This window comes from Balaenoptera musculus, chromosome 17 (genome assembly GCF_009873245.2).
Source record: "Balaenoptera musculus isolate JJ_BM4_2016_0621 chromosome 17, mBalMus1.pri.v3, whole genome shotgun sequence".
Classification (NCBI taxonomy): domain Eukaryota; kingdom Metazoa; phylum Chordata; class Mammalia; order Artiodactyla; family Balaenopteridae; genus Balaenoptera; species Balaenoptera musculus.
In genome coordinates, this window is record NC_045801.1 from 42,117,907 (window position 1) to 42,143,307 (window position 25,401).

The 25,401-nt window shown below is 36.0% G+C and overlaps 1 protein-coding gene across 3 annotated transcripts in view; it reads left to right on the forward strand.

Annotated features, from left to right (window-relative positions):
• The window catches only part of RAD54B (RAD54 homolog B), a 103,269-nt gene that overhangs the window by 55,794 nt on the left and 22,074 nt on the right, over positions 1–25,401 (forward strand). For all 3 annotated transcript variants that reach the window (XM_036830965.1, XM_036830964.1, XM_036830966.1), the window contains 5 exons: positions 8,837–9,031; positions 12,168–12,449; positions 15,826–15,988; positions 19,105–19,330; positions 19,598–19,805. In XM_036830965.1, the coding sequence (XP_036686860.1) occupies positions 8,837–9,031; positions 12,168–12,449; positions 15,826–15,988; positions 19,105–19,330; positions 19,598–19,805 (1,074 nt within the window). The remainder of the gene's footprint in view (positions 1–8,836; positions 9,032–12,167; positions 12,450–15,825; positions 15,989–19,104; positions 19,331–19,597; positions 19,806–25,401) is intronic.

A 25,401-nucleotide genomic window follows, 5' to 3' on the forward strand; every position in this document is an offset into this window, starting at 1 on the left:
GTGGATCCAACTGGATATACTGGTATACTTACAGATCTAGAATCATGATCTGGGCTAGAGAAAAAAATTTAAGTTAGTACAGGGAAGGTATTGAAGCCATGGGAGTAGATGAGCTAATTTAAGGAGAAGTGGTGCACAGTGAGGGGAGGAGGGCCTAGAACTCAGGTCTGAAGAACTCCAATAAACAAAGGTTAGACAAAAAAGTAAGAACTGGCAAAGATGTTTAAGACACAGCAACCAAAGAAGGAAGAGGAAAATTTGAAGTGTGTTAGCAGGTATAAAAATGGAGTTCAATATGTCAAGATAGAAGTGGTCAACATTGTCCAATGCTTTTTGAGAATTTTGGTCAGGACTAAAAAGTAACCTGTGGATTTATTGACAAAGAGCTCCTTAGTGGTCTTTAACAAGGCAGCTTTGGGGGAGGATCAGACTGGAAGCCAGATTGGAGAAGTTGAGGAGTGACTGGGAATTTGAAGAAACGGAGGGAGTTAAGTGGGTGTTTGGATGCTTGAAGTGGAAACATGGGGGCAGGCAGCTTTTTCAGGCAGTATAAGTTCCCTTTTTATGCATGTGTTCTAGTTTATCCCTGAACATAATGCATCACAGAATAACTTTAACTTTATTTTTCCATGCTGTGGCCTTCTTCTGTGATTTATTGTGGGGAAAGGAGTTTAGCAAGTGGGAAGTCAAGAGTGATCTTTCTAAGAGCTCTTTATTACCCCTAAAATAATGCACTAATTATCCCTCCTCATTGTTTCTCTCATTAAGTTTATCTTAATGAGAAACTAATTCTCATTAAGAAATAAAAAGACTCAACCTTTGGACCTGTTGCTAAAACATAATCATTTATTGAGTTACAGAATGATGTTTAATAATTTCTAGTGAGTGGGCTTATTTCCACCTGGCACATTTTAATCTGTTAAATGCTACATGTTGCCAAAACATAATAGTTTTTTTTTTTTTAGGGGGGAGGGATAGGGAGGAGTGTTTAAATGACATGGACTTATTTAAAATTTCACAAGTTATTTAAAATTTTATTACAGTAGAAGGTATAGTGAATTCCTTATATTAAAGAAGATGTAGATGGATTCTTGATTCTTCTAGCACAGTCAACACTTTTTTTTTTTTTTTTATTTTTTTTTTTTTTTATTAATTTTTCTATTTATTTTATTTTTGGCTGCGTTGGCCTTCGTTGCTGCGCACAGGCTTTCTCCAGTTGCAGCGAGCGGGGGCCGCTCTTTATCGCAGCGCGCGGGCCTCTCACTATCGCGGCCTCTCTTGTTGCGGAGCACAGGCTCCAGAGCACAGGCTCAGCAGCCGTGGCGCACGGGCCCAGCTGCTCCGCGGCATGTGGGATCCTCCCAGAGCAGGGCTCGAACCCGTGTCCCCTGCCTCAGCAGGCGGATCCTCAACCACTGCGCCACCAGGGAAGCCCAACACTTTTTAAGTATTAGCCTTTAACATACTAAAATTTAATAGTGTTTTATATTTTACTTTAATTTTGACATAATTTCTTATAATTCAGGTTCTCTTTAATGCCTGTTTTCTACTCATAGACTTCACTGAAATTTTGTAATAAGATAAGAGTTTGGGTTTAGACTACATTTTGGGCAATCTAAGTTGTTGGACGAATGAATGTTGAGGGTTTTCAGATCAGATTGAAAATTCAGTTTAAAGAAATGAAACTTATTTTAGGTGCATCCTTTATAATGTGAAATTAGAGGAGTCAAGCAAAGAGGAGAGGTAAATATATATAAAAAACTCTCACCACTAATAATGAAATTCAAATTATAATGTTAAGTAAATGCCATTTCTGTCTATTAAATTGGTAAAGATGAATGTTTACACAAAAATCTGTACATAAATATTCATAGCAGCTTTATTTGTGATAGGTAAGAGCTAGAAACACCTCAACTGTCTTTCAGTATTCCATACAATAATAAGGAACAAACTTGATACAGGCAGCAACTTGGGATGAATCTCAAACACATTATGCTGAGTGGGAGAAACCAGCTTGAAAGGTTGTATACTGTATGATTTCCATTTATTCGACATTCTCAAAAAGACAAAACTATATTGGTAGAAAACAGATCAGTAACTGAATAGGGTTAGGGTGTGACTAAAAAGGAATAGCATGAGAGAGTCTTTTGGAGTGATAGAACATCTATATCCTGATTGTGGTAGTGTGTAAGTAAATTTATATCTGTTAAAATTTGTAAAACTGTACAGCAAGAGAAAAAGTCAGTTTTACTGTATGATAATTGTAACAAAAAATAAATACAGTTAGAGAAAAATTGGTAAGGTAATATATTATGCTGATATATAGTAGTGAAGTGGATCCTCTCGGTTGGTGGGAATATCATTGGTAATGTCATTATGCAGATATTAAACACCATTTTACTTTTTTTTTTTTTTTAAATTACACTATACTAGGTGTGCTTTATTTATTTATTTATGGTTGTGTTGGATCTTCGTTTCTGTGCGAGGGCTTTCTCTAGTTGTGGCAAGCGGGGGCCACTCTTCATCGCGGTGCACGGACCTCTCACTATCGCGGCCTCTCTTGTTGCAGAGCACAGGCTCCAGACGCGCAGGCTCAGTAATTGTGGCTCACGGGCCCATTTGCTCCGTGGCATGTGGGATCTTCCCAGACCAGGGCTCGAACCCGCGTCTCCTGCATTGGCAGGCAGATTCTCAACCACTGTGCCACCAGGGAAGCCCCATTTTACTTTTTAATTTAATGATATGGGAAATGTATTCACAATAATATATCAAAAGAGGAGGCTAAAAAACTCTACATCATAATTCCTGGTATATTAGAAACATGTTTTCCCCCAAAGAAGTATATAAAATTACCCTTTGTTCAAACACCCTCATTATGAGAGGAAAGCCGGAAACTGCAGCCACTGCACTTAAGTCCTTTGCCTGCTTGACTGTTCTGTTCAGGATTACAGCATCCAGAGTCCTTTCTGGGGCTGATAAGAGGCCACTGGGCCAAACAATTCTGAACACAGCTGTCTCAGCTGTATATCAATCATTTGTTTTCTCAGAAAAAAACTTTGATGGTTCTGAGGATAATTTATTGTTTGGAGATAGTCAAGATTCACTTTCTAAATCCATGAATACCAATGATGAACATACGCATTATCTGAATTCTAGTAGTGACAGTGGTTTTTCAGGCTTTCAGGAGATTGGTTTACCTGGCTTGAAGTTGTACAAGTTTTTTTTTTTTTGTCATACGTTTTCTCTTTGGTAAATACCTTCCAGTGGAATGACTGGTTATAGGAGGCGTATGTTTAACTTTCTAGGAGTCTGCCAAACTGTTTTCCAAAGTGATTGTACTACTTTACATTCCTTCCAGTAGTGTGTGATATTTCTAGGTGCTCTACATCTTTTTTTTTTTAAGTTATAATTGACTCTACATCTTTGTTAACACTTAATATAATCAGTTTAAAAAATTTTAGTCAATTTAGTGAGTGTGTGGTGTTATCTCATGTTTTGAACAACTTTATTGATTTATAATTCACATACCATATAATTCACCCATATAAAATATATAATTAATAATTTTTAGTAGTATATTCACAGTTACGTGCAACTATCACCACCATTGTAAGATGTTTTCAACACTTCAAAAATAAATCCTGGGGACTTTCCTGGTGGTGCAGTGGTTAAGAATCCGCCTGCCAATGCAGGGGACATGGGTTCGAGCCCTGGTCCAGGAGTATCCCACGTGCCGCGGAGCAGCTAAGCCCGTGTGCCACAATTACTGAGCCTGCGCTTTAGAGCCCGTGAGCCACAACTGCTGAGCCCACGAGCCACAACTACTGAAGACCTTGCGCCTAGAGCCCGTGCTCCGCAACAAGAGAAGCCACTGCAATGAGAAGCCTGCGCACCATAACGAAGAGTAGCCCCCACTCGCCGCAACTAGAAAAAGCCTGCACACAACAACAAGACCCAACACAGCCATAAATAAACAAACAAATAAATAAATTTATTAAAAAAAAAAAGAAATCCTGTACTCTTTAGCTTTCAACCCACCCCACCATGTCCCCCCCACAGCCCCCCCGCCCCAACTCACCCTCACCTCCCAGCCCTAAGTAACCACTAAACTACTTTCTGTCTCTATAGATTTCCCTGTTCTGGACATTTCATATAAATGGAATCATGTAATGTGTAGTCCTTTGGTGACTGGCTTCTCTCACTTAGCATAATGTTTTCAAGGTTTATACATGTTGTAGCATGTATCGGTATTTTAATCCTTTTAATGGCTGAATAATATTACATTGTAGTGATGCACCACAATTTGTTTATTCATTTGTCAGTTGAATGGATATTTGGGATGTTTCTACCTTTGGGCTATTATGAATAGTCCTGCTATAAACATTCATGTACAAGTTTTTTGTGTGGATGTGTTTTTCTGTCTCTTGAGCATATACCTAGGAGTGGAATTGCTGGGTCATATGGTAACTCTAATCTTTTGAAGAATTGCAAATCTGTTTTCTAAAGTAGCTGTACTATTTTACATTCCACCAGCAGTGTGTGAAGATTCCAATTTCTCCACGTCTGCACCACACTTTTTATTATCTTTTTGATACTTATCATCCTAGTGGATGTGAAGTGTATCTTGTAAATTTATTTATTTATTTATTTTTGGCTGCATTGGGTCTTCTTTGCTGCACGCAGGCTTTCTGTAGTTGCGGTGAGCGAGGGCTCCTCTTTGTTGTGGTGCGCGTGCTTCTCATTGCGGTGGCTTCTCTTGTTGCGGAGCACAGGCTCTAGGCGTGTGGGCTTCAGTAGTTGTGGCACGCAGGCTCAGTAGTTGTGGCTCACGGGCTCTAGAGAGCAGGCTCAGTAATTGTGGCTCACGGGCTTAGTTGCTCCACGGCATGTGAGATCTTCCCGGACCAGGGCTCGAACCCATGTCCCCTGCACTGGAAGGAGGATTCTTAACCACTGTGCCACCAGGGATGTCCATATTTTGTGTTTTTAATTTGCATTTCCCAGATGACTAATGATGTTAAACATCTTTTTTAAAAAATATTTATTTATTATTTATTAATTTATTTTTTGGCTGTGTCGGGTCTTAGTTGCGGTGTGTGGGCCTCTCTCTAGTTGTGGTGTGCGGGTTTTTCTCTTCTCTAGTTGTGATGCACAGGCTCCAGGGCAGGTGGGCTCTGTAATTGTGGCGCGTGGGTTCCAGAGCATGTGGGCTTTGTAGTTTGTGGCATGCCGCCTCTAGTTGAGGTGTACGAGCTCAGTAGTTGTGGCACGTGGGCTTAGTTGCCCTGTGGCATGTGAGATCTTAGTTCCCTGAACAGGGATTGAACGTGCGTCCCTTGCATTGTAAGGTGGATTCTTTACCACTGGACCACTAGGGAAGTCCCTAAACATCTTTTTATGTACTTATTGACTATTTGTATATATTCTTTTCTGAATTAGCTGTTCATGTTTTTTGTTCATTTTCTATTGATTTGTTTGCCTTATTTTTGAGCCATAAGAATTCTTTATCTAGTTTAGTGACGAGTCCTGTGTCTTTTGTATGTATTGTGATTATTTTTATCCTCCTGTGGCTTACCTTTTTTTGTCTTCCTAATAGCATCTTTTAAAAAGCAAAATTTTAAAATTCTGATAAAATTCAACATATACTTTTTATTTTTTATGTTTTGTGCAGTTGTATTCTAAGAAACCTTTGCCTACTTCAAGATTATGAGTATCTTCTCCTACATTTTCTTGTACAAATTTGTAGTTTTAAATTTTACATTTAGGTCTGTGATCCATTTTGTGTTAAATTTTGTGTACAGGGTGAGTTAATGGTTGATGTTCATCTTTTCCATGTGGATATCCAGTTGATTCAATAACATTTGTTTGAAAAGACTTTTCCCATTGAATTTGTTTGCCAGCTTTGTTGAAAATCAGTTGGTCATCCACGAGGCCACTATTTTGTTGCATTGATCTGTCTTTTTTTTTTTTCCCCAGTACCAAAGTATCTTCATTCTTGTTACGTGACAGTAAACCTTGAAATTAGATGGGATAAGTCCTTTCACTTTGTTCTTTCAAAAAATTAGTTTGATTATTTCAGGTTCTTTGTGTTTTCTTATAAATTTTAGAATCAACTTGTTAATTTCTACCAAAAGCATCCTGGGATTTGATTGGCATTGTGTTGTGTATAGAAATCATTTTGGAGAGAATTGCTGTCTTAAAATTGAAATTTCCAATCCATGAAATAGAGGCTTTGTTTATTTAGATCTTTGTTAATTTCTTTAGCACATCTTTAATTTTCAGTATAGAGGTCTTAGGTGCCGTTTGTTACATATTTTCCCAAGTATTTCATGAATTTTTTTTTTTTTTGGGTGCTACTGTGAACGTAGTTTAAAAAATTTTATTTTCCAATTATTTCTTGCTAGTCTATTATGAAAACAATTTATTTTTACATATGAACCTGGCATCCTGTGACTCTGCTAAATTTGTTTCATTAGTTCTAAGTCATTTGTTTTTAGGTTCCCTGTGGATTTCTATGTAAACAATTTTATCATCTGCATATGGGTACAGTTTTACTTCTTCCTTTCTGATCTTTATGCTTTTTGTTTTTATTGCCTTATTGCATTGGCTAGGACTTTCCAGGACAACATTGATTAGAATTGGTGAAAATGGGCATTCTTTTTTTTATTCCTAATCTCAGGGTTTTTTCTTTTTCTTTTCCTGTTTAAGTAGATGGTGTAGTTTTTAAATTTATTTTTATTTATTTATTTTTTACATTATTTATTTCTTTCTTTATTTTTGGCTGCATTGAGTCTTCGTTGCTGTGTACAGGCTTTCTCTAGTTGTGACGAGTGGGGGCTACTCTTTGTTGTCGTGCGTGGGCTTCTCATTGTGGTGGCTTCTCTTGTTGCAGAGCATTGGCTCTAGGCACGTGAGCTTCAGTAGTTGTGGCACGTGGGCTCAGTAGTTGTGGCTCGTGGGCTCTAGAGTGCAGGCTCAGTAGTTGTGGCACACTGGCTTAGTTGCTCTGTGGCATGTGAGATCTTCCTGGACCAGGGATCAAACCCATGCCCCCTGCATTGGCAGGTGGATTTTTTAACCACTGTGCCACCAGGGAAGTCCCATTAAGTAGGTGGTGTATTTTAAAAGATAAAGTAATCATTTGGTTTTTGTTTTGTAAATTCTATTGTTTTGATAGCTTCCCGGGGTCAAGTGTGTATTTGGTAAAAGACATAGTGAATAGCTCTTCAGTAATGGGGGAATGAGATTTTCCTCTCTTCAGCCGGAATAACTTTTATCTAGCCATTGAAAATATAGTGTACAAGTTAGGTGAGAAGTAAGAGCTAGGGCTCAGTATGAGGGTGGTCTGTATTCCTCATGGAAGTGCTCATGTTTTAACTGTAACAGCCAAGGGGAAAAGAGAAAATAAGACAGAAATAAGGGGAGATTTTGTCTTTAGTGTCAAGTGTACTTTGAATTAATAGATAACTTTTAGTGTTTTTGCTTCAAAACACTAAAAGATACCATTATATAGAATATTATATACATGCCTTTCAACCTATACTGCTGTTATTCTTTGTCTTATTTTATTATGTTTTATCTTTTTTAAGTTGAACTATAATTTACATGCAATAAAATGTATAGCTCTTAAATATCAGTGATGATTTTTGCTAAATGTATATATGCATGTACCTGTCACTCAGAGCAAGTTCTTTTATTTATTTTTTAAAAATTTGTATTGGAGTATAGTTGATTTACAATGTTGTGTTAGTTTCAGGTGTACAGCAAAGTGAATCAGTTATACATATACATATATCCACTCTTTTTTAGATTCTTTTCCCATATAGGCCATTACAGAGTACTGAGTAGAGTTCCCTGTGCTATACAGTAAGTGCTTATTAGTTATCTGTCTTATATATAGTAGTGTGTATGTGTCAATCCAATCTCCCAATTTATCCCCCCCCCCCCCCCCACCTCCGCCTTACCCCTGGTAAGGGTAAGTTTGTTTTCTACATCTGTAACTCTATTTCTGTTTTGTAGATAAGTTCATTTGTACCCCTTTTTTGGATTCCACATATAAGTGATATCATATGATATTTGTCTTTCTCTATCTGACTGACTTCACTCAGTATGACAATAGAGCAAGTTCTTCTCTCCTGCCTCTTTCCAGTCAATTTCCCAACTGTAGAGGCAGCAACCACTTTCTGGTTTCTATCACCATAAATTAGTTTCCCCATTGCTGGAGAATTTTCTGTGTTAGATTGTTTGGATATGTTTTTGTAAGGTGATATTGGAAATGTTTTCAAGAGAAGTATAGACTTTTGTAAGAAACTTTTGATTTCCTGATTATATACTACTGAATTCTCAGAATCAGTGGTCCAACCTGATTGCTCCCTAACTAGGAGACAAGAGAATTTTAATGAAATTTAGTCTGATTGCTACTTTACTGTTAGGTTTTTCTCTGAGAGAACTCTGTGATCTTATATTACTTTTCCTTGATTTCGTCATGTCACTGTTAATTAAATCAGTTATTTATTCAAAATGTGATTATAGATCTTTTTCCATGGATGCTGAAATTTTATCTTTAATTAGTAGAGTTTAAAATGTTGCCAGTGATTTTTATGTTATTTTACTTCAACATAGTTTGTATGATGATAAGAAATTTACATTCATCGTACTCATGGTAATGTTAGCCTGTGACATTTGCAATTTCCCAGTTTATAAAATGCTAACATGTGTATGAAACAATACTTAATATAATCTAATTTACCTGTGCTTTTATTTGTTGAATGATCTTACTATTTAAATATTAAAGTCATCTTTAATAATGTGGTTTTTATTTTATTTTTTATTCTAGTTCATTTAGCCCCTAAAGAAATAACAGTGTCTAAGGGACAAGAAGAGGAACCTGATAGCCTAGTTAAATATTTCAGTGTTGTTTGGTGTAAGCCTTCAAAGAAAAAACACAAAAAGTGGGAAGGTGATGCTGTTCTTATTGTAAAAGGAAAGTCATTTACATTAAAGGATTTGGAAGGCAAAGACATTGGAAGAGGTATTGTGATATTACCTGATGTTTATGATTTGGTCTAAAATTAATATATATCTCTGGCTACAAAATTGAAATGTAATTGGGTTTTATAAAGTTGTTCCTTAGTTGACTTTCATGTCTAAATTATCTCATAAACATAAAATTATCTCTTAATCGTGAGTCTGACAGTCTTATGTATACTCAGTGAGATGAATCTCATCCCATGGTTTCATTTTCTCCAAAAATAAAATGGCCAGCCAGGTATATACAGTTACATTGGCATTTTTGTGAGATTAAGCAGTTTGTCTTGGTGTGTTTTACATCTTTTTTTTTTTTTTTCCAGAATGCTGAGTGATTAAAAGTTAAAAAGATTTTGGTATTAGGAGTGGAATGGTATTTAACATCAATGATACCTAAAAAAAATTTGAAGATAGCACGGAGATAATGACTAGACATGACCTAGATTAATACATCCAAATTGGAGGTTACCATTATTTCCGTTATAAAATGTTGCCAGCATGATTTGTACAAGTTAGCCCACAAATTCAGAGTACCTAAAACCATTATGGTTTTTTTGCATTGTCTCTTACTGTTCAGTTCTGAGTGTGGCCCATAATTATAAAATCTGTTCTACAAGTTCACTCATTCATTTGAAAACACCATAGTTTATAGCTTTCAGTAACTGTTATGTGCTAAGCACTATGCTAGGAGTAAGCATTCAAAGATGGATATAGCTTATAGTTTAGTGGGGACAGGGCAATGTAGTTGATAATCAGGAAGCACTAAGGTAATTGTTTCAATGAGAATTTTTGCTAAGCACAACACGAGCATATATAGAAGGACCATTTAAGTTGACCTTCGAGGCTAACGGATAGCTTCATAGGAGTTATTGTTTAAGGTAATATTTGAAGGATGGATAATTTTGTAGGGGATGAGAAAGGGGCAAGGCATATGTACAGGTTCAAAGGCAAAACTACTTCAGTGTTTCAGGAATGTAGTATATGAAGGGCAGTGACAAAGAGGCAAGAGTTGAGGCTGAATGGAATTATCTGCAATAGAATTTTTTATTATAAAAATATTGAACAAATGCTATATATTCACTATTATGCTTAGTGTTTAGAGAAATTTAAAAAGAAAAATTACAGTACACATTCCATGTTGTTGGTTAGGGTAGATTGAGGCAAAATTTTTGGAGAACTTGTTTATACCTATTTAGTGAAATTATATTCTAAAGCCACCTAGAGAGGTAAAAATTATCAAAATTACCCTGGAACATCTGTTACCCATAAGGTATAGTATATATGGTTTTGAGTATGTATAGTTTGTAATAAAATGATCTTTCAGTTGCAAGTAGTGATAAATGCAAATTAGGTTATAAACAGTGGGTTTTTGCTCTGACTACCCAAGTACAATCACCTACGGTGATTTTAAAAAATTCCAGTGCTTAGGCCTTGACCTCTGAGGCTCTGATTATTTGGTCTGGTTGGTGGGAAGAGGGGCTGGACATCCATATATTTTAGGTTTCCAGATGATTCTCATATCCAGCAGGAGTTGAATCCACTGGTTTAAACATTAATGGAGGTTTTAATTGGCTTTCAAAGTGAAAACATCCAAACATAAGACTTGGTTGCTTAATTATAACATTAATAAATATATCAACCTGGAGTTAATCTTGCAAGTTATTGCCTATAATGCAAGCGGTTTTTCTTTTAAATAAATTGGATATACAGCATTTAAATATTGTTAATGTAGGAATAAACACTCTAAGAAAACTGAAGGCTGTAATGCTGAAATTGCTAATAGCTTGTGATAATGTAGTCAGATTCAATTGACTGTCATTACACAATACCCAGAAAAGAACAAGTGTGGGAAACAGAGTTCAAGAGTTTAAAGAAAGTCTTCTGGAGACTTAGAGATGTTTGAGACAGTCATCACTATGGATCAAAGTGAAATGAGAGATCTTGGAATTAGAGACTTTTGAAGATGCCTCAAAATTATGTTTATTCTTATCTCCCATTTTCATGTGATTAATAGGAATTGGATTAGTAGTGTTGGATTCTATATGAAGATAAAACTATTCTCTTCCTTAGTGTGGAGAGACTGTTATTGAATTGAGATAGTTTGGGAAATGGAGGGATGGGTCTTTAGCATTGAGGAACTCCAGCCAAATAACTTCTTCCTATATCAGACCTCTATCATAAATAATTGAAGAATGTATATTATGTAGTTACCAATTGGCATGGATTGTAACTGTTAGCCCAATCTTAATAGGGAATTGTAGCAACTTCCAGCTAGTTTAAAAGGGTCATGTCATGTTTTCTAAAATGTGATGATCTTTTATTTTTTGTTTTTAGAGACTTTAAAAAGTTTTTGTTGTACACAGTTTTTGCCCCTCCTAGTGGCACAAAAACCACGCATTTAATGTAGACAAACATAGGAGTCTAAAATTCCCTCACTCTATCTGGTTAATGAGTTCATTTTAAACAGACTCTGACTAACTTACTCATATTTATATTGCATCAGCACCTTACACATGGCAGCACTTAATAAATGTCTGTTGAATTAATAATAACTCAAACAAGTTTGATATTATAAAATATCCCACTTTTTATTCAGGAGCTAGAACTTGGACTGTCAGTGACCTCTATGACAAATGTATTTTTGCTGTGCTATCTCAGGTGGAACAATACAGTACTAGTTGTGGTAGAAATTATTTTTATTGCTAGTTCTGCACATTTCCAGCTGTTTCTAAGTGGAAATAGAGCTGCCCTGGTATTTCTCTTGTTTGTTCACAAGAAAGGAGGGTCCATATAGTATATCAAACTCTTTTCTTGGCTTGATTTTCTACAGACAGCAGATGGCAAAACTGAATACAATAGGCTGTATTTTCAGTAATTAAGAAAAGCCTTGCCTCTCTAAAACTTGCCTAATTTTTATAACTATATAATTATTTATGCCTTCTTATTTTTGCATGTATGTGTGTGTGTTTTTACTAAAATGATAAATTATATTTTTGTTCTGGCTAATGGTTATATGAGGCTATTTGAATTCCAAGTAGTTTTTATTCTGTACAGTTACAGGAAGAAGACTCTGGTTACACTAATTAAGTCATTTTAGAGTGTCAATAAATTAAATTAATTTTTTTCTTCTCAATTTAAAGGCATTGGATATAAATTCAAAGAGCTTGAAAAGATTGAAGAGGGCCAAACAATGATGATTGGTGGAAAAGAAATAGAAGTCATGGGTATAATCTCTCCAGATGATTTCAACAGTGGCAGATGTTTTCAGCTTGGAGGAGGAAGTTCTGCTGCCTTACGTTCTTCTCAAGCTGTCAAGAAGTGTTTCTCTAACCCTTTCAAAAGTGTCTGTAAACTAAGTTCAAAGGAAAAGAGACAGAACAGTTTCCAAAATTGCAAACCACGCCATGACCCATATGCACCAAGTAAGATTTCAAAACTAATTTGAGTATTATGTTTTTACTGTCTAAAGATGTTTTGGTATGTGAATTTAAAGTTTAAATTTTGTTTTAAAGCTTTCAGGTAAAAGTATATATTATTGTTCAGACATACAGTCTGACATAAGGGATAATGTTGAAGTTGAGTAACAATATAGTGTGAGAATTATTTCATAAGTAAATGTACAATTGAAAGAATACAGTAATCAAAATACTATACATGTGTTAAAGGAAAATTGTGTAAATTGTAGATGTATACACACATACATACATGTATATGATTTTGAGTAAAAGCTGATATCTTTAGGAGGGAGAAAAATTAGTAAATTCATGAGTTAGGAATATTTTTGAGCTTCCGTTTTGAAGACCATATGCTTTGATCACGTATATTAGTGATTAGTGATTTAATTCAGTATTAAAATATTGAAAGGTCAGTTGTCATGTAAAGAATTCAAATTTTATTCACGAGAATTCAGTTCATCAAGTTAATTTTCACATTAATGAATTTAATTAAAAAATTACATAAAAAATAAAACCATGTCTGTATATGACTTTTTAAAATTTGATTGTTCAGTCAACAAGTATTTTTTGTGTGCCTTTTATACATTGGGCCCAGAGGTGAAACTGTCATGACAGAGCTTCTCATTTGGTGAGGAGACAGACAAGAAATTTGAATTATAGTGTAGTAGATGTAGAAGTTGGAGAATAGGCTTTTTTCGTTAGCAGTAGTAAAATAAAAGTATTAAAATAACTATAAAAATAACTATTAAAATAATCATAAATAAAAGTATTAAAATAACTATTTTCCCCTCTTGCAAGTATTATGGAAACATAGAATTTTTTAAATAAAGGGACCTTTTAGGTAATTTAGACCAATCCCTTCACTTTGCATTTGAGGAAACTGAGTCCCAGAAGGATGAACTGACTTGCTTGAATTAAAATAACTATTGGCATAATTGATATTAAAACCCCCAAATTAAAAATTCCTAGCTCTATTCTAGCTTGTTTGAGACTTAATTGAAATTTAGAGAGTGGAAGCTTATGCTTCTGATTTTTCTCTTTATCTAAATATTTTGTCTGTCCTGCTAGCTCTTTTAACAAGCCACCTTCTCTCCTTTATTCTCATTTCTCTTTGCCTTCCTGTCATGTAATAATAGAGGGCTGTGGGGAACTGAAAAGAATACTGTACTTAGTCAAAGACCTGAGTTAGGGTCCTGGTTTTACCACTGAACTAACTGGTTCTTCAACCTGTTGGGGGAGTCACTTCATTAATGTTTTTGCCTCCTCATGTGTGAAATGTGGGTTCTAATAACTACCATAGAGACTTAGAGTGCCTGGTATATGTCGTGTATGATAAATATTTGTTGACTGAGTGAATGAAAAATTTTATTGTGATAATTTATATATATGTGTATATGAGCATGTGTGTGTGTGTGTAAGCAAGCCCTTTTTGTAAATGGTAAATAGTTGATTATTCTCTCTTTTTTTTATCTTTGTAAGGTTAGGACTAAGTTGTACACTTAAAACTAAAGCATGGCAGATTTTGTTAGCATTGAATGATGCCTAATCATTGTGAAGGTAGAGGAGCATCTTAAGATTTGAATTGGTGTCCTATTGCTGTGGTGCTTTAGGTTTTATTTTTCTTGAAGCTGGGTACTTTGTTAGATGACTTATGATTCTATGGTCCTTCTTGCTTGAGCTGTGTATCATCTTTACCTCTATCTTCTTTTTTTCCCTTTGTCCTTTTTAAAAGATAGAAAAAAATGGGGCCATTTCTTGGTTGGAAATCGACAAGGCATACACTCTTGCTTTGTTACTGGGATATAGAGGAAACCCAAGGGCCAAGTTTTCCATTTTTAAAAAATAATTAATTAATTAATTAATTTTTAATTTTTGGCTGTGTTGGGTCTCCATTTCTGTGTGAAGGCTTTCTCTAGTTGGGGCAAGCGGGGGCCACTCTTCATCGCGGTGCGCGGGCCTCTCACTATCGCGGCTTCTCTTGTTGCGGAGCACAGGCTCCAGACGCACAGGCTCAGTAATTGTGGCTCACAGGCCCAGTTGCTCCGCGGCATGTGAGATCTTCCCAGACCAGGGCTCGAACCCATGTCCTCTGCATTAGCAGGCAGATTCTCAACCACTGCGCCACCAGGGAAGCCCCAAGTTTTCCATTTTTCACTCCCTAGTCCCCTACCTGCCAGGAATTAAACTCAAAAATGAGAGGTGAATTCCTGGTTGCTCAGAAACGTGGGAAGATCACAGAAAATTTTCCTCTGGGTAATTGCTATCAGTAAACACAACCAGACTCTCATTCCTGTGACTATGTATTTCCACATTGATGGTTATTTATTTAATCTCCTTTTTTCTTTCGGCCATGCCATGCGGCTTGTGGGATTTTAGTTCCCCGACCAGGGATTGAACCCGCGTCCTCGGCAGTGAAAGCGCAGAGTCTTGAGCACTGGACCGCCAGGGAATTCCCGTATTTGATCTCCTGGAACCCATTTTTTAAAAATCTCCTTTTCTCATCTTTGTTCTTCTCTTTTTATCTTTTTGTTTATTTTTTAAAATTCATTTTGTTTAACCATGATGTAGACATACAAATATATCCAAAAAATTATTTTGATGAGTTTATTTTCTGATTTCAGATTTATCAGTTGAGACTGGCTTTCTAGTTATGTTTGATTTTGTTTTTTTGGGTGACTTTTAATAAATCTTTTAAATTGTATTAGCATATTTCTAAAGAATTATATTGTTATTTGATGGTTACTTCATGCTGCTTTGCAAAGATTCATGAATTTTACATTTATGAATGAAGTAATTAACTTTAAGCAAATAATGGTGGTGAAGTCAATGGAAAATTTGTCATTCTTTCTCAGTTCTTCTGAATAATAGGAGTAATGGTCATTGTTAGTGGGTACAAGAATGAAAAAAGGGAGCCTTTATATTAAATTTGGAAAGCCTTTCCAGAATAAGAAGCTGTGAGCATTAGCAAGAGCATCTTGGCAAAATTCCAACCTGTGCTTTCAGTTGGAAATAGTTCTCTTTGCTCTGAATACTGAACTATTAAGTGTTGTGGCTGAATTGTTTATTAGACAACAGTGAATTTCAGTGGTTTCAAAGCACTTTTGGGCATGAAGTTTGGAAAGCTCTTCACAATTCTTTGCATGAAATCTTACATCGATAAGGCAAGAGATTTTATTTTTTTAATTTTGTACCTTTGCTTAGCATTGATGTTACTGAATTTCGAAGTTTTTTTGCCACAAATGATGGCAAATAGTTCTATCTTCTGAGTAATTAGAGCAAGATAATGTAGTTACAGAGTGAAATTGGAATACATTTATAATTATACTTTTCTCTTTTTCTTAAGATTCCCTTGTTATGCTACGACCAGATAATAATCACCAGTGGATGTTCAATAAGAACTGTTTCCCTGTTGTGGATGTAGTGATAGATCCTCACCTTGTATTTCACCTTCGACCACATCAGAAAGAAGGGATCATATTCCTTTATGAATGTGTGATGGGAATGAGGTAGGAAAATAATTTGTTTAATCTGAGCTTTGATTTAACCTGTAACATAATGGTTTTCTAGGACAAGCCAGATATATAATGCGTCTCAGTGGGTACAGCGTATATTTTAGTTGGTAGGAATGGCAAATGGTACTTAATGTGTATGTTTATTCCGCAGGTAGTTCTTGATGGATGCTGTGTGCCAGACATCTTTCTAGGAACTGGGCATACAGCTTATGAGGATTTTGCAAAAAGGTTTTCTTCTTATCTCACCTCTACTTACACACACAAAGAAAGAGTCCCTCCTTCCCCCCCACTTTTTTTAAGCAGATTTTTTTTTTAATTTATTTTTAAAATTTATTTTTGGCTGCGTTGGGTCTTCGTTGCAGTGCACGGGCTTTCTCTATTTGCGGCGAGTGGGGGCTACTCTTCATTACGGTGCACAGGCTTCTCATTGCAGTGGCCTCTCTTGTTGCGGAGCACGGGCTCTAGGCGTGTGGGCTTCAGTAGTTGTGGCATGTGGGCTCAGTAGTTGTGGCTTGCATGCTCGAGAGTGCAGGCTCAGTAGTTGTGGCTCACTGACTTAGTTGTTCCACGGCATGTGGGATCTTCCCGGGCCAGGGATCGAACCCGTGTCCCCTGCATTGGCAGGCGGATTCCTAAGCACTGCACCACCAGGGAAGTCCCCCTCCTCCCCTTTTAAAATTGAGTTTTCTTAAAGAATTGTAGTCGAAGTACAGTTGAAGTATCAATAGAAGACACACACATACATACAAACCAGAAAAAGGGGGTAAAAAAAAATCAAAGGTCTCTGCTAACGTGTTAGTTAACATGTTTCCTTCCAGTCCTTTTTTGTTTTGTTTTTAATGCATAGGACCTTGATTTTTACATTGGTTATTTACGAGGGAGTTGGGAATGTAAATTCCCCCAAACTCTAAGAACCCCTTGAATGATGACAAGTTAAGGGAAAACTGTTTCCTAGAAACTTTCTAGATTCATGTTCTTTCTCAAATCTGTTCTTCCTTTTGGAGATCTTATCTCACTTGGCCTGAGAATCATCTTTGATTTCTTCTCTCTCACCTTGTCTATCTAATCAAACCTAAACTTTTGATTATTTTGACTTCCCAAATATCATTTGGGTCCTAATTGTTTCTGGCACCTCACTGTAGCAGCTCTAGTAACTGGTGTCATAAAATTATATTTTATCTGGACTATTGCAATGTTTTCTAACTTGTGTATCTGCTTCTGATACTTCTCAGATTCATTCTCCTTATCACCACCAGCTTGATTTTTCTGAAGACAATTCTGAACATGGCATTTCCTTGCTTAAAATTATTATAATTCTCAGAACTTAGAGCAGTGTTTCCTAATCTGTGATATGCACTTTACTGGGTTGTGTATGGAATCATTTTAGGTATACATGGACAAACTTTATTTTTTACTTTTAATAGTAGCATATTGAGTTAATGAATAATTAGAAAGAAATAGCACATTAAACTTTTTGTTTCACAGATAAATTATGCTTAGAAAGAGTTTTCGAATAAATCTAAGTAAAAAAGTGAGTTGATTTAGAGAAAAATAATAAATAATAACATATAGTAGCACATGTATGGCAAAAATTTGTAATGGTAGTCATGAAAGACTGATGTTTGGGAGATGCTGACCTACAAGGTACAGTCTGAGCTTTCAAGGATAAGTATCCTCATCTTCTGTCTTCTTCCTGTCTTGCCAGCTTCCTAGCTTATATTTTCTTGCTTGGAATTCATTCAGTTCAAGCTCCAGCTATCCTGATCTACCTGATTAATGTAGTGAATTCCTATTTACCTTTAAAACTCTGCTCAAGTTTCGTCTTCTTCAAGGGAAGTCTTCCTGTTCTCTTCCCTAAACCATGATGATGGATGATGGATGGTGGATGATGGATCACTGTTTTCTCTCTGCCACTCACTATGTCTCAGTTAGCTGGCATCTTGCAGTGGCAAATTGTTGATCTAAAATAATAATAGTGGCTATGATTCATGTTTGTAATTTTTTCTCTACACTTTGGAATAGAGAACATATATAAAATTGTGTGTTGTTTTTTTTTTTTTGGCTGCGTCGGGTCTTAGTTGAGGCACGCGGGATCTTTCGTTGCGGCGTGCGGGCTCTTCGTTGCAGTGCGCAGGCTTCTCTCTAGTTGTGGTGTGCAGGCTCCAGAGCTCGTGGGCTCAGTAGTTGCGGCATGCGGGCTTAGGTGCCCCGTGGCATGTGGGATCTTAGTTCCCCGACCAGGGATCGAACCCGCATCCCCTGCATTGGAAGGCAGATTCTTAACCACAGGACCACCAGGGAAGTCCCCTATAAAATTGTTTTTGGGTATTATTTCTACTAGTAAGAAATATAATGGATTAACAAACTACACTTATATTTTTGGTAATATCCTTAATTCCTTTGGATTTTGTAACTTTTAAAATGTATATCTAATACCTTCAAAGAGCTTTAAAAACTATGAAGTGGTATAAAATACCACTTACTTATATTATTATATTCCTTAGAATATTTAATTTTAAATTGCATTAACCAAGTAGGTTTGTTGGATGAGAGTTTTACTAAATTACATGTATTAGATCAAATAGTTAGTGTTTAATTTTTCTTACAGCTCAAGGAGCTATTTTGGTTGAGGACTTCATTTACTGCCAGAGAATCATAAATACAGACCAATAGATCTTTCTGGTTTACATTTCAATATATTTTAAACTGTTTTGATATCTAATACTGAAACTGATAAAAACTGCTCAACTGTTGGTGATGAGAAGCATGGTTATAGTTAAATTATTCAAAGGTAGATATAAAATTGGGATTCATTTCTAATCTCTAAATATAGATACATGATAGTAACAGATGATTCAGATTCAACTCTAATTTCAAGTTGTTTTAGTAATTTAGTTGACAAATATGTAATGAATATAATTAGCAAAGATGCAAAAGAGAGATATGTCATAAATCAGCTGATTGAAGAGCTAGAAAAAGTGTTTAGTGGGGGCTAGAATTCATCCTACGTACAAAATATCAGCTTCTGGTTCTTGACTAATAGGTGATGATGTTAGGGACATAAAATATTTTCCTTTTGTAATTGAAGGAAGTATAATTGTTTCTAACAGGGTGAATGGCAGATGTGGAGCTATTCTTGCTGATGAAATGGGTTTAGGGAAAACACTGCAATGTATTTCGCTCATCTGGACTCTACAGTGTCAGGGACCCTACGGTGGCAAGCCAGTAATAAAGAAGACACTTATTGTCTCACCTGGAAGCTTGGTGAATAATTGGAGGAAAGAATTTCAAAAATGGCTAGGAAGTGAAAGGATCAAGATATTTACTGTTGATCAGGTAAGAGACTTTTAAAAGTTTAGCCCTGGTCATTTACTAAATCTCTAGCTTTTCAAATCAATACTGCAGTTTTCACTCTCTATGTAGCAGTTTTTCAAGTGTAAGTAACTCTGACCCTTTGCAGATAAATGGATTCTTGCCCTACAATTTGGTCATGGGTTAACATATTCTAATACCTAGTTAATGGTTGTCAGGAATACGCTGCTTAAATTTGATTTCACACAGGTTTTGCCTGTGATTTGTTAAATATTATCTTTTTTTTTTTAGGACCACAAAGTAGAAGAATTCACCAAATCTCCATTTTATTCTGTTCTTATCATCAGTTATGAAATGTTACTTCGTTCCCTGGATCAAATTAAGAATATAAAATTTGATCTTCTAATTTGTGATGAAGGGCATCGTTTGAAGAACAGTACCATTAAGACAGCTACAGCCCTCATTAGCCTCCCCTGTGAGAAAAGGATAATTCTAACTGGTCCGTATTTACTTTTGGGGAGATATGATGGTATTTTTGCCTAGTGAATATGCAAAACTTGTAATATGATGTTTGGCATCCAAAGAATTGATGGTATTGAGTGGAATTCATACTAATAAACCTATGTTAGTTGAGTCTTGGTAGGATTCTGAATTATTTAAATCCTATGTAATGTTCTGCAATCCAGATTTTGGATTCTTTGAGGAATAAACACAATGGTATCATGGTAAAGAAGGTAGGAGATGGGACTAGACTGCTTGTGCTTGGTTTCCAAGTCTGATATTTACAGCTGTGCAACTTTGGGCAAGTTACACTTCTCTGTACCTCAATTTCCTTATGTGTGAAATAGGGATAGTAAGACCATCTACTTCATAGAGTTGTTGTGAGGGTCAAATGAGTTAATCCATGTAAAGGTCTTGGAAGACTACCTTATACATGGTAAGGGTTTAATATAAATATCCTTTATTTTTCTATGTTTGTGCTGTATGCATATGGTTTTTTGCTGGCCAAAGCTTCTGGCCCAGATTGTCTGGAAAGATGAGATAGACTGTGTGTAAATACAAGAATCCTTTTCTACCCAGTCCTTTTTAGCTTAAGGCCTAGACTAGAATTATGCCTGAATAACTCAGTGTAGCTTTTCTCCCACACCTCACTTTGGTCTTATGTGGTAGCAGAGGAAAGAAGAGAGTTGTATTCATTACTAAGGTTTACAACCCTTCCGTTTTCTACTTAAGGCTCTATTTCCCTATCATCTTTAATCCTTTTGGAAGGGATGGGCAGGGCATGATTATCCTTATTACATCATATCTCACTGTGTCCTTCATGTGTCCTATGTGCATGTCAGAGCTCTCCTCTGAAGTTTAAATGAGGAGGGAGAAAGGATGTGACCAACAGCTTATTCCTCCATTCCACATCTTTAGGGTAGACGTGTGCCCTGGAGCAACAGAGAAAACTCCCCCTGTTGTGCTCTCATTGAGTTGGGGTGTGGAGGGTACCCATCTTTAAGTAATTTATGATCATTTGACTTCCAATTTGTGAAGAAGGATTGTATTAACCATTACCAAATGTGATTTTTAAAACTATATGTGCTTTTTAGAAATGATTTTGGGAACTGTTAAATGACCTTTACATTCTTCACATTTAGTCACTTAAAGATAATAAAGATAAAAAGGACAGGGATCAAATCTTACAGTTATATCTACCCCAAAATGTAGTAGATGGTCAACAAACGTTTGTCAGTAATACTGGTGATAGGGAAACCAGAGAATAGAAAAACGGACTTTGAACATTTAGTAGAGGCTGTTTTTTAAAGAAAAAAATGAGTTGGGGAAATGGAAAACTTAATCTAGGTAATTTCTGTATCTTTGGCTATTTGAGAAACTAAGTGGATTCCTTATACTTTTTGACTAGCTTTTGATTTTGAGATCCTTGGGGCCAGAAAAGCAATGGAAAGAAAGATTTAGCTGAATTTAGTTACACTGTGTTGGGAGAAAAAAGCAGAGACTGTTTTTTTTACTGCTCAATGTGGGGTCAATATTGCTTATTTAAAGAGTAGTAACAGCTATGGAGTTAAAAAGATTGGCATTCGAAGGAGAAAGAAAAAGAAATAAAAAGGGAGAGTGAGAAACTAAGATTACTTTTAGGTAATAATAATAGAATAATAAAAAAATAATAGAGTCTCCTCTATTTGAAAAACAGATAATGTCCTTTAGCAAAAACGGACTTACTAATATTCTCAGTTGTAAGCAAATACCAATTCAACTAGCATTACAAATTAAATTTAATATTTTCAGTAGAAAATGATTCTGGGACTTCATTCAGAAGGACTGTCCTGATGATGACCAGTGAGATTGTTTCCTCTGAGGAATTAGCATTGCCCCCTTTATTCGTACTTTGTCTTCTTTATCTTGTTTCTGCTTTCCTGTCCTTGTCTCTGTTGCTCCTGAGCTGTGAATGTAGGTGAAAACTAGCACTAACTAACCTCTTACATTTAGAAATACTTATAGTTGGTTTTATCTCCTTAGAATTGCCTGAATAAATTCTTCTTTTTTATAGTGGCAGGATATCTTACTCCCAAGGTGATTTGTGTCTTATTAGGAAGTAACATTTGTATATGAGTATGTACAGTGCTACATACATAATAGGTGCTCAGAAGCTATCTAAGAATCAAATGAAAGTAATTTTGATTTTGTTTCCTGCTGCTATCTAGCCCAGTGCTGTGAAGAATGTTTAGTTAATATTTACTGGAAATTTTAATATTAAAATTAAATTAAATTAAATTAAAATTTAATAGAGGTGTATTAGACTTCTAGGGCTGCCATAACAAAATACCGCAGACTAGGTGGTGGTAAATTTCTTCAATGACAGAAATGTATTTTCTCACAGTTCTGGAAGCTGGAAGTCCAGTGTCAAGATGTCAGCAGGTTTGGTTTCTCCTGAGGCCTCTCTCCTCACCTTGCAGATGACCATCTGCTCGCTGGGTCCTCTCATGGCCTGTTCTCTGAGTGTGTGCATCCCTATGTCTTTCTCTCTTCTTGAAAGGATACAAGTCATATTGGATTAGGGCTCCACCCTTATGAACTTCTTTAACCTTAATTACCACCTAAAAGGCCCTGTTTCCAAATATAGTCACATTGGGAATTAGGGCTTCAACATATGAATTTTGAGGGGACACAGTTCAATCCACAATATCTTATTATGTTAGATATCCTTCATTAGATGTTAGATATCCTTTCTTTATATTATAAAAAAGAAAAATCTGAGATTTGAAGCAAAATTCTCATTAAAAAGTGAGAGTTAAAAATATATACCAGACACAGACACACACAGATACATACACATATTGCTATATTATAGCATGCTTAGAAACTAGAGAATGGAAATCATCCTTCAATCTCAATTTCTTAATGAGCCATTAGCATTTTGTCATTTTTCGTTATTCACACACACACGCATGCACACATGCACACAGAGAACATACATACATATTTCTTTTATATATACATACAAAATCCGTCTTTATTCATAGACACACATGCACATCAAAATACACTTAATGTAAACATTTTCCTATGATACTGCATAATTTTGAAATGTGGTGATGGATATCTACAAGCACATACTTTTCTGTATAGATTCTTAGAAGTGGAATTACAGGACCTGAAGGAAAGATACATGTATGAATATGTATAAAGAGCTCTTAGAGCTTTTTATGGAGATAATAGATGCGGATATAGCTGTAGGTTATTAGCAATGTTCCAGTACTTAGGTTGGGTGGTAGATTTATGTCTCCTTAAAAAGTAAACAATAAAACAAAGAAAAAGCTTTTATTGCTGGGATAGAGGTAGGGAAAGAGAAAGAGTTCTCTCAATTTCCCCAGAAGTTTCACTTCCATAGCCCTGAAAATAGTGTTAGTAAACATACAAACTTTACTTGAAAATCTTTAGTGTTTCCTTTTTTCTTGGCACAAGACTTTGCTGCTTGACTTTTATTAATGTTATATTATTTAGCTTCTTCTACAGGTTCTGCATAGTCTAGAATTAGAAAAGAATACTAAAAGCAGCGAACTGGGGACTAAACTACTTCTAGACAACATTTGTGACAACTCAGAATGATACTATACTAGTGTGTTGGCTATCTTGTAGGCCCTTCTTTTCTTTTCTTTTCCTTCTTTACTCTTTTTCCTTATTATTTTCTGCCCTAAATCCTTTTTCTGATCCCCTTCTTATGTTCTGCCTTTCCTTTTTCCAGTTTTGCTTTTGCCTCTTTCCCTTGTGTATCAGTTGGTGTGATTTCAGGTGTAAGTAACAGATATGTGGATCAAATGTGCTTATTCTCCCACATAACTGCAGGTCTAGAGCTAGGGCATGTTCCAGAGATGGGGATACATCAGTTCAACAATGTTGTTAAGGATTCTGATTCCTTTTGTTCTCTGCTGTGCCATGTTTGGTGTTGACTTCATATTCATGCTTGTAACAAGTGGCCAGAGCAGTTGCAGACATCACATCTAGATGTGGTGATATTTAAAGGAGAACAGGGGCTGGCTCTGCCTTTATCTCCATCTTTAAGGGTGAGGAGACTATCCCAGGCTCCTTCCTGACTCCTTTTATATCTCATTGGACAGGATGGGTCACATACTGTTGGTGGAAACTGTCGGTGCCCCACGAGCTCCCCTTTTCTGGGCTGTTGGACCCACCCCATAGCTGCTGGGACTGTTGATTAAACAACCCATGTCTCCTGCCTTTTCTGGAGAATTATCATTGTTTGAGTGAGAGGTCCTTCTCTCCCCTGCAGCTTGGTCAATGATTGACTCGTATAGAGGAGCAAGTAAAATGCCAGCTCCTTTGCCTCAGGATAATTTCAGGAGCAACTTCATAATGCAGTTTATGCTCTAAGGCTCCCTGTAATTTTGCTCAAGCTAAATTGTTAGTTTCTTCCCCTGCATTTTCTGATTCTATTATTCCCTTTCTCCTGAGAATAATTTCTCCATAAATCATGTGTAGCCTAATCCTTATCTCAGGCTCTGCTTCTGAGAACCCAGTCTAAGACAAACCCTTTCTTACATCAGTCATTGACGAAGGGGTAGGACTACCATGATTAGCTTGGATTCATCATTTGGATGACTGTCTGGAAGCCAACCACAATGATCCTTGTACCTTTCGTTCCCTTCTTTCCTTCTTGCTTTTCCCATTCCCCCTATTTTTATTAATCATTGTCATGGATATTCTTTTAAAGGTTTAACAAAATGCATACCAATATAAATATATTTTCTCTAATTCTGTGATGTGTCTAAAAAAATTTGGAACTAACTAGGTGTATTAAAAACAATTAGTAAGCATTGGTCCAACCTCGAGTCTATGTATTTACTTTCAAAGGAAGTGATCATGAAACTCCTTAACATTGTAAAAATTCGTGTTGTCTGTTACTGAAATAAGTGCATTTTTATTTACTTCTATTATTTATATCTTTGGACAACTTTTTGTAGTCTGTTATTTGAAACTCATCTGAAATTATGCTGTTTTACTATGCTGATATATGTTCACTTGATATAATTATTGAAACATGCTAGTGTCTCTTTGAAAATTAGTTAGCCAAATATTATTGAGTATGTAGTATGTGCAGGGTATATCAATCTGTTACAGTCTGCGTCAGTCTTTAGGATCAATGAAGATCCCAATTTTATCCAATAACTTTGTAAGGTATTAATAATAGGTACCATTCACTGTGTCTACTAAATGTCAGGCACTTCACATCCATTGTCTTTACTTTTCATTGTAATACCACTGGGAAATTATTATCTTCCCACTTTTATAAGTGAAAAAAATCCCGAGTTTAACTTAAAGGAGCTTAAGCAACTTTGTCCAGAGTCACACAATTATAATAATAACAACTAACAGTTATGGAACGTTTATTGTGCTGCAGGCACAATAGTATATGAATTAACTCATTTGATCCTCACAACCCTGGGAGCTGCTATTATTATCCTAATTTTACAGCAAATAAAATTGGGGTAAGTAACTTTTCAGGGTTACTCAGAGAATAAGTGATGCAGGTAGGATTTGAACCCAAGCAGTCAGACTCTAGAGCCTGTACTCAG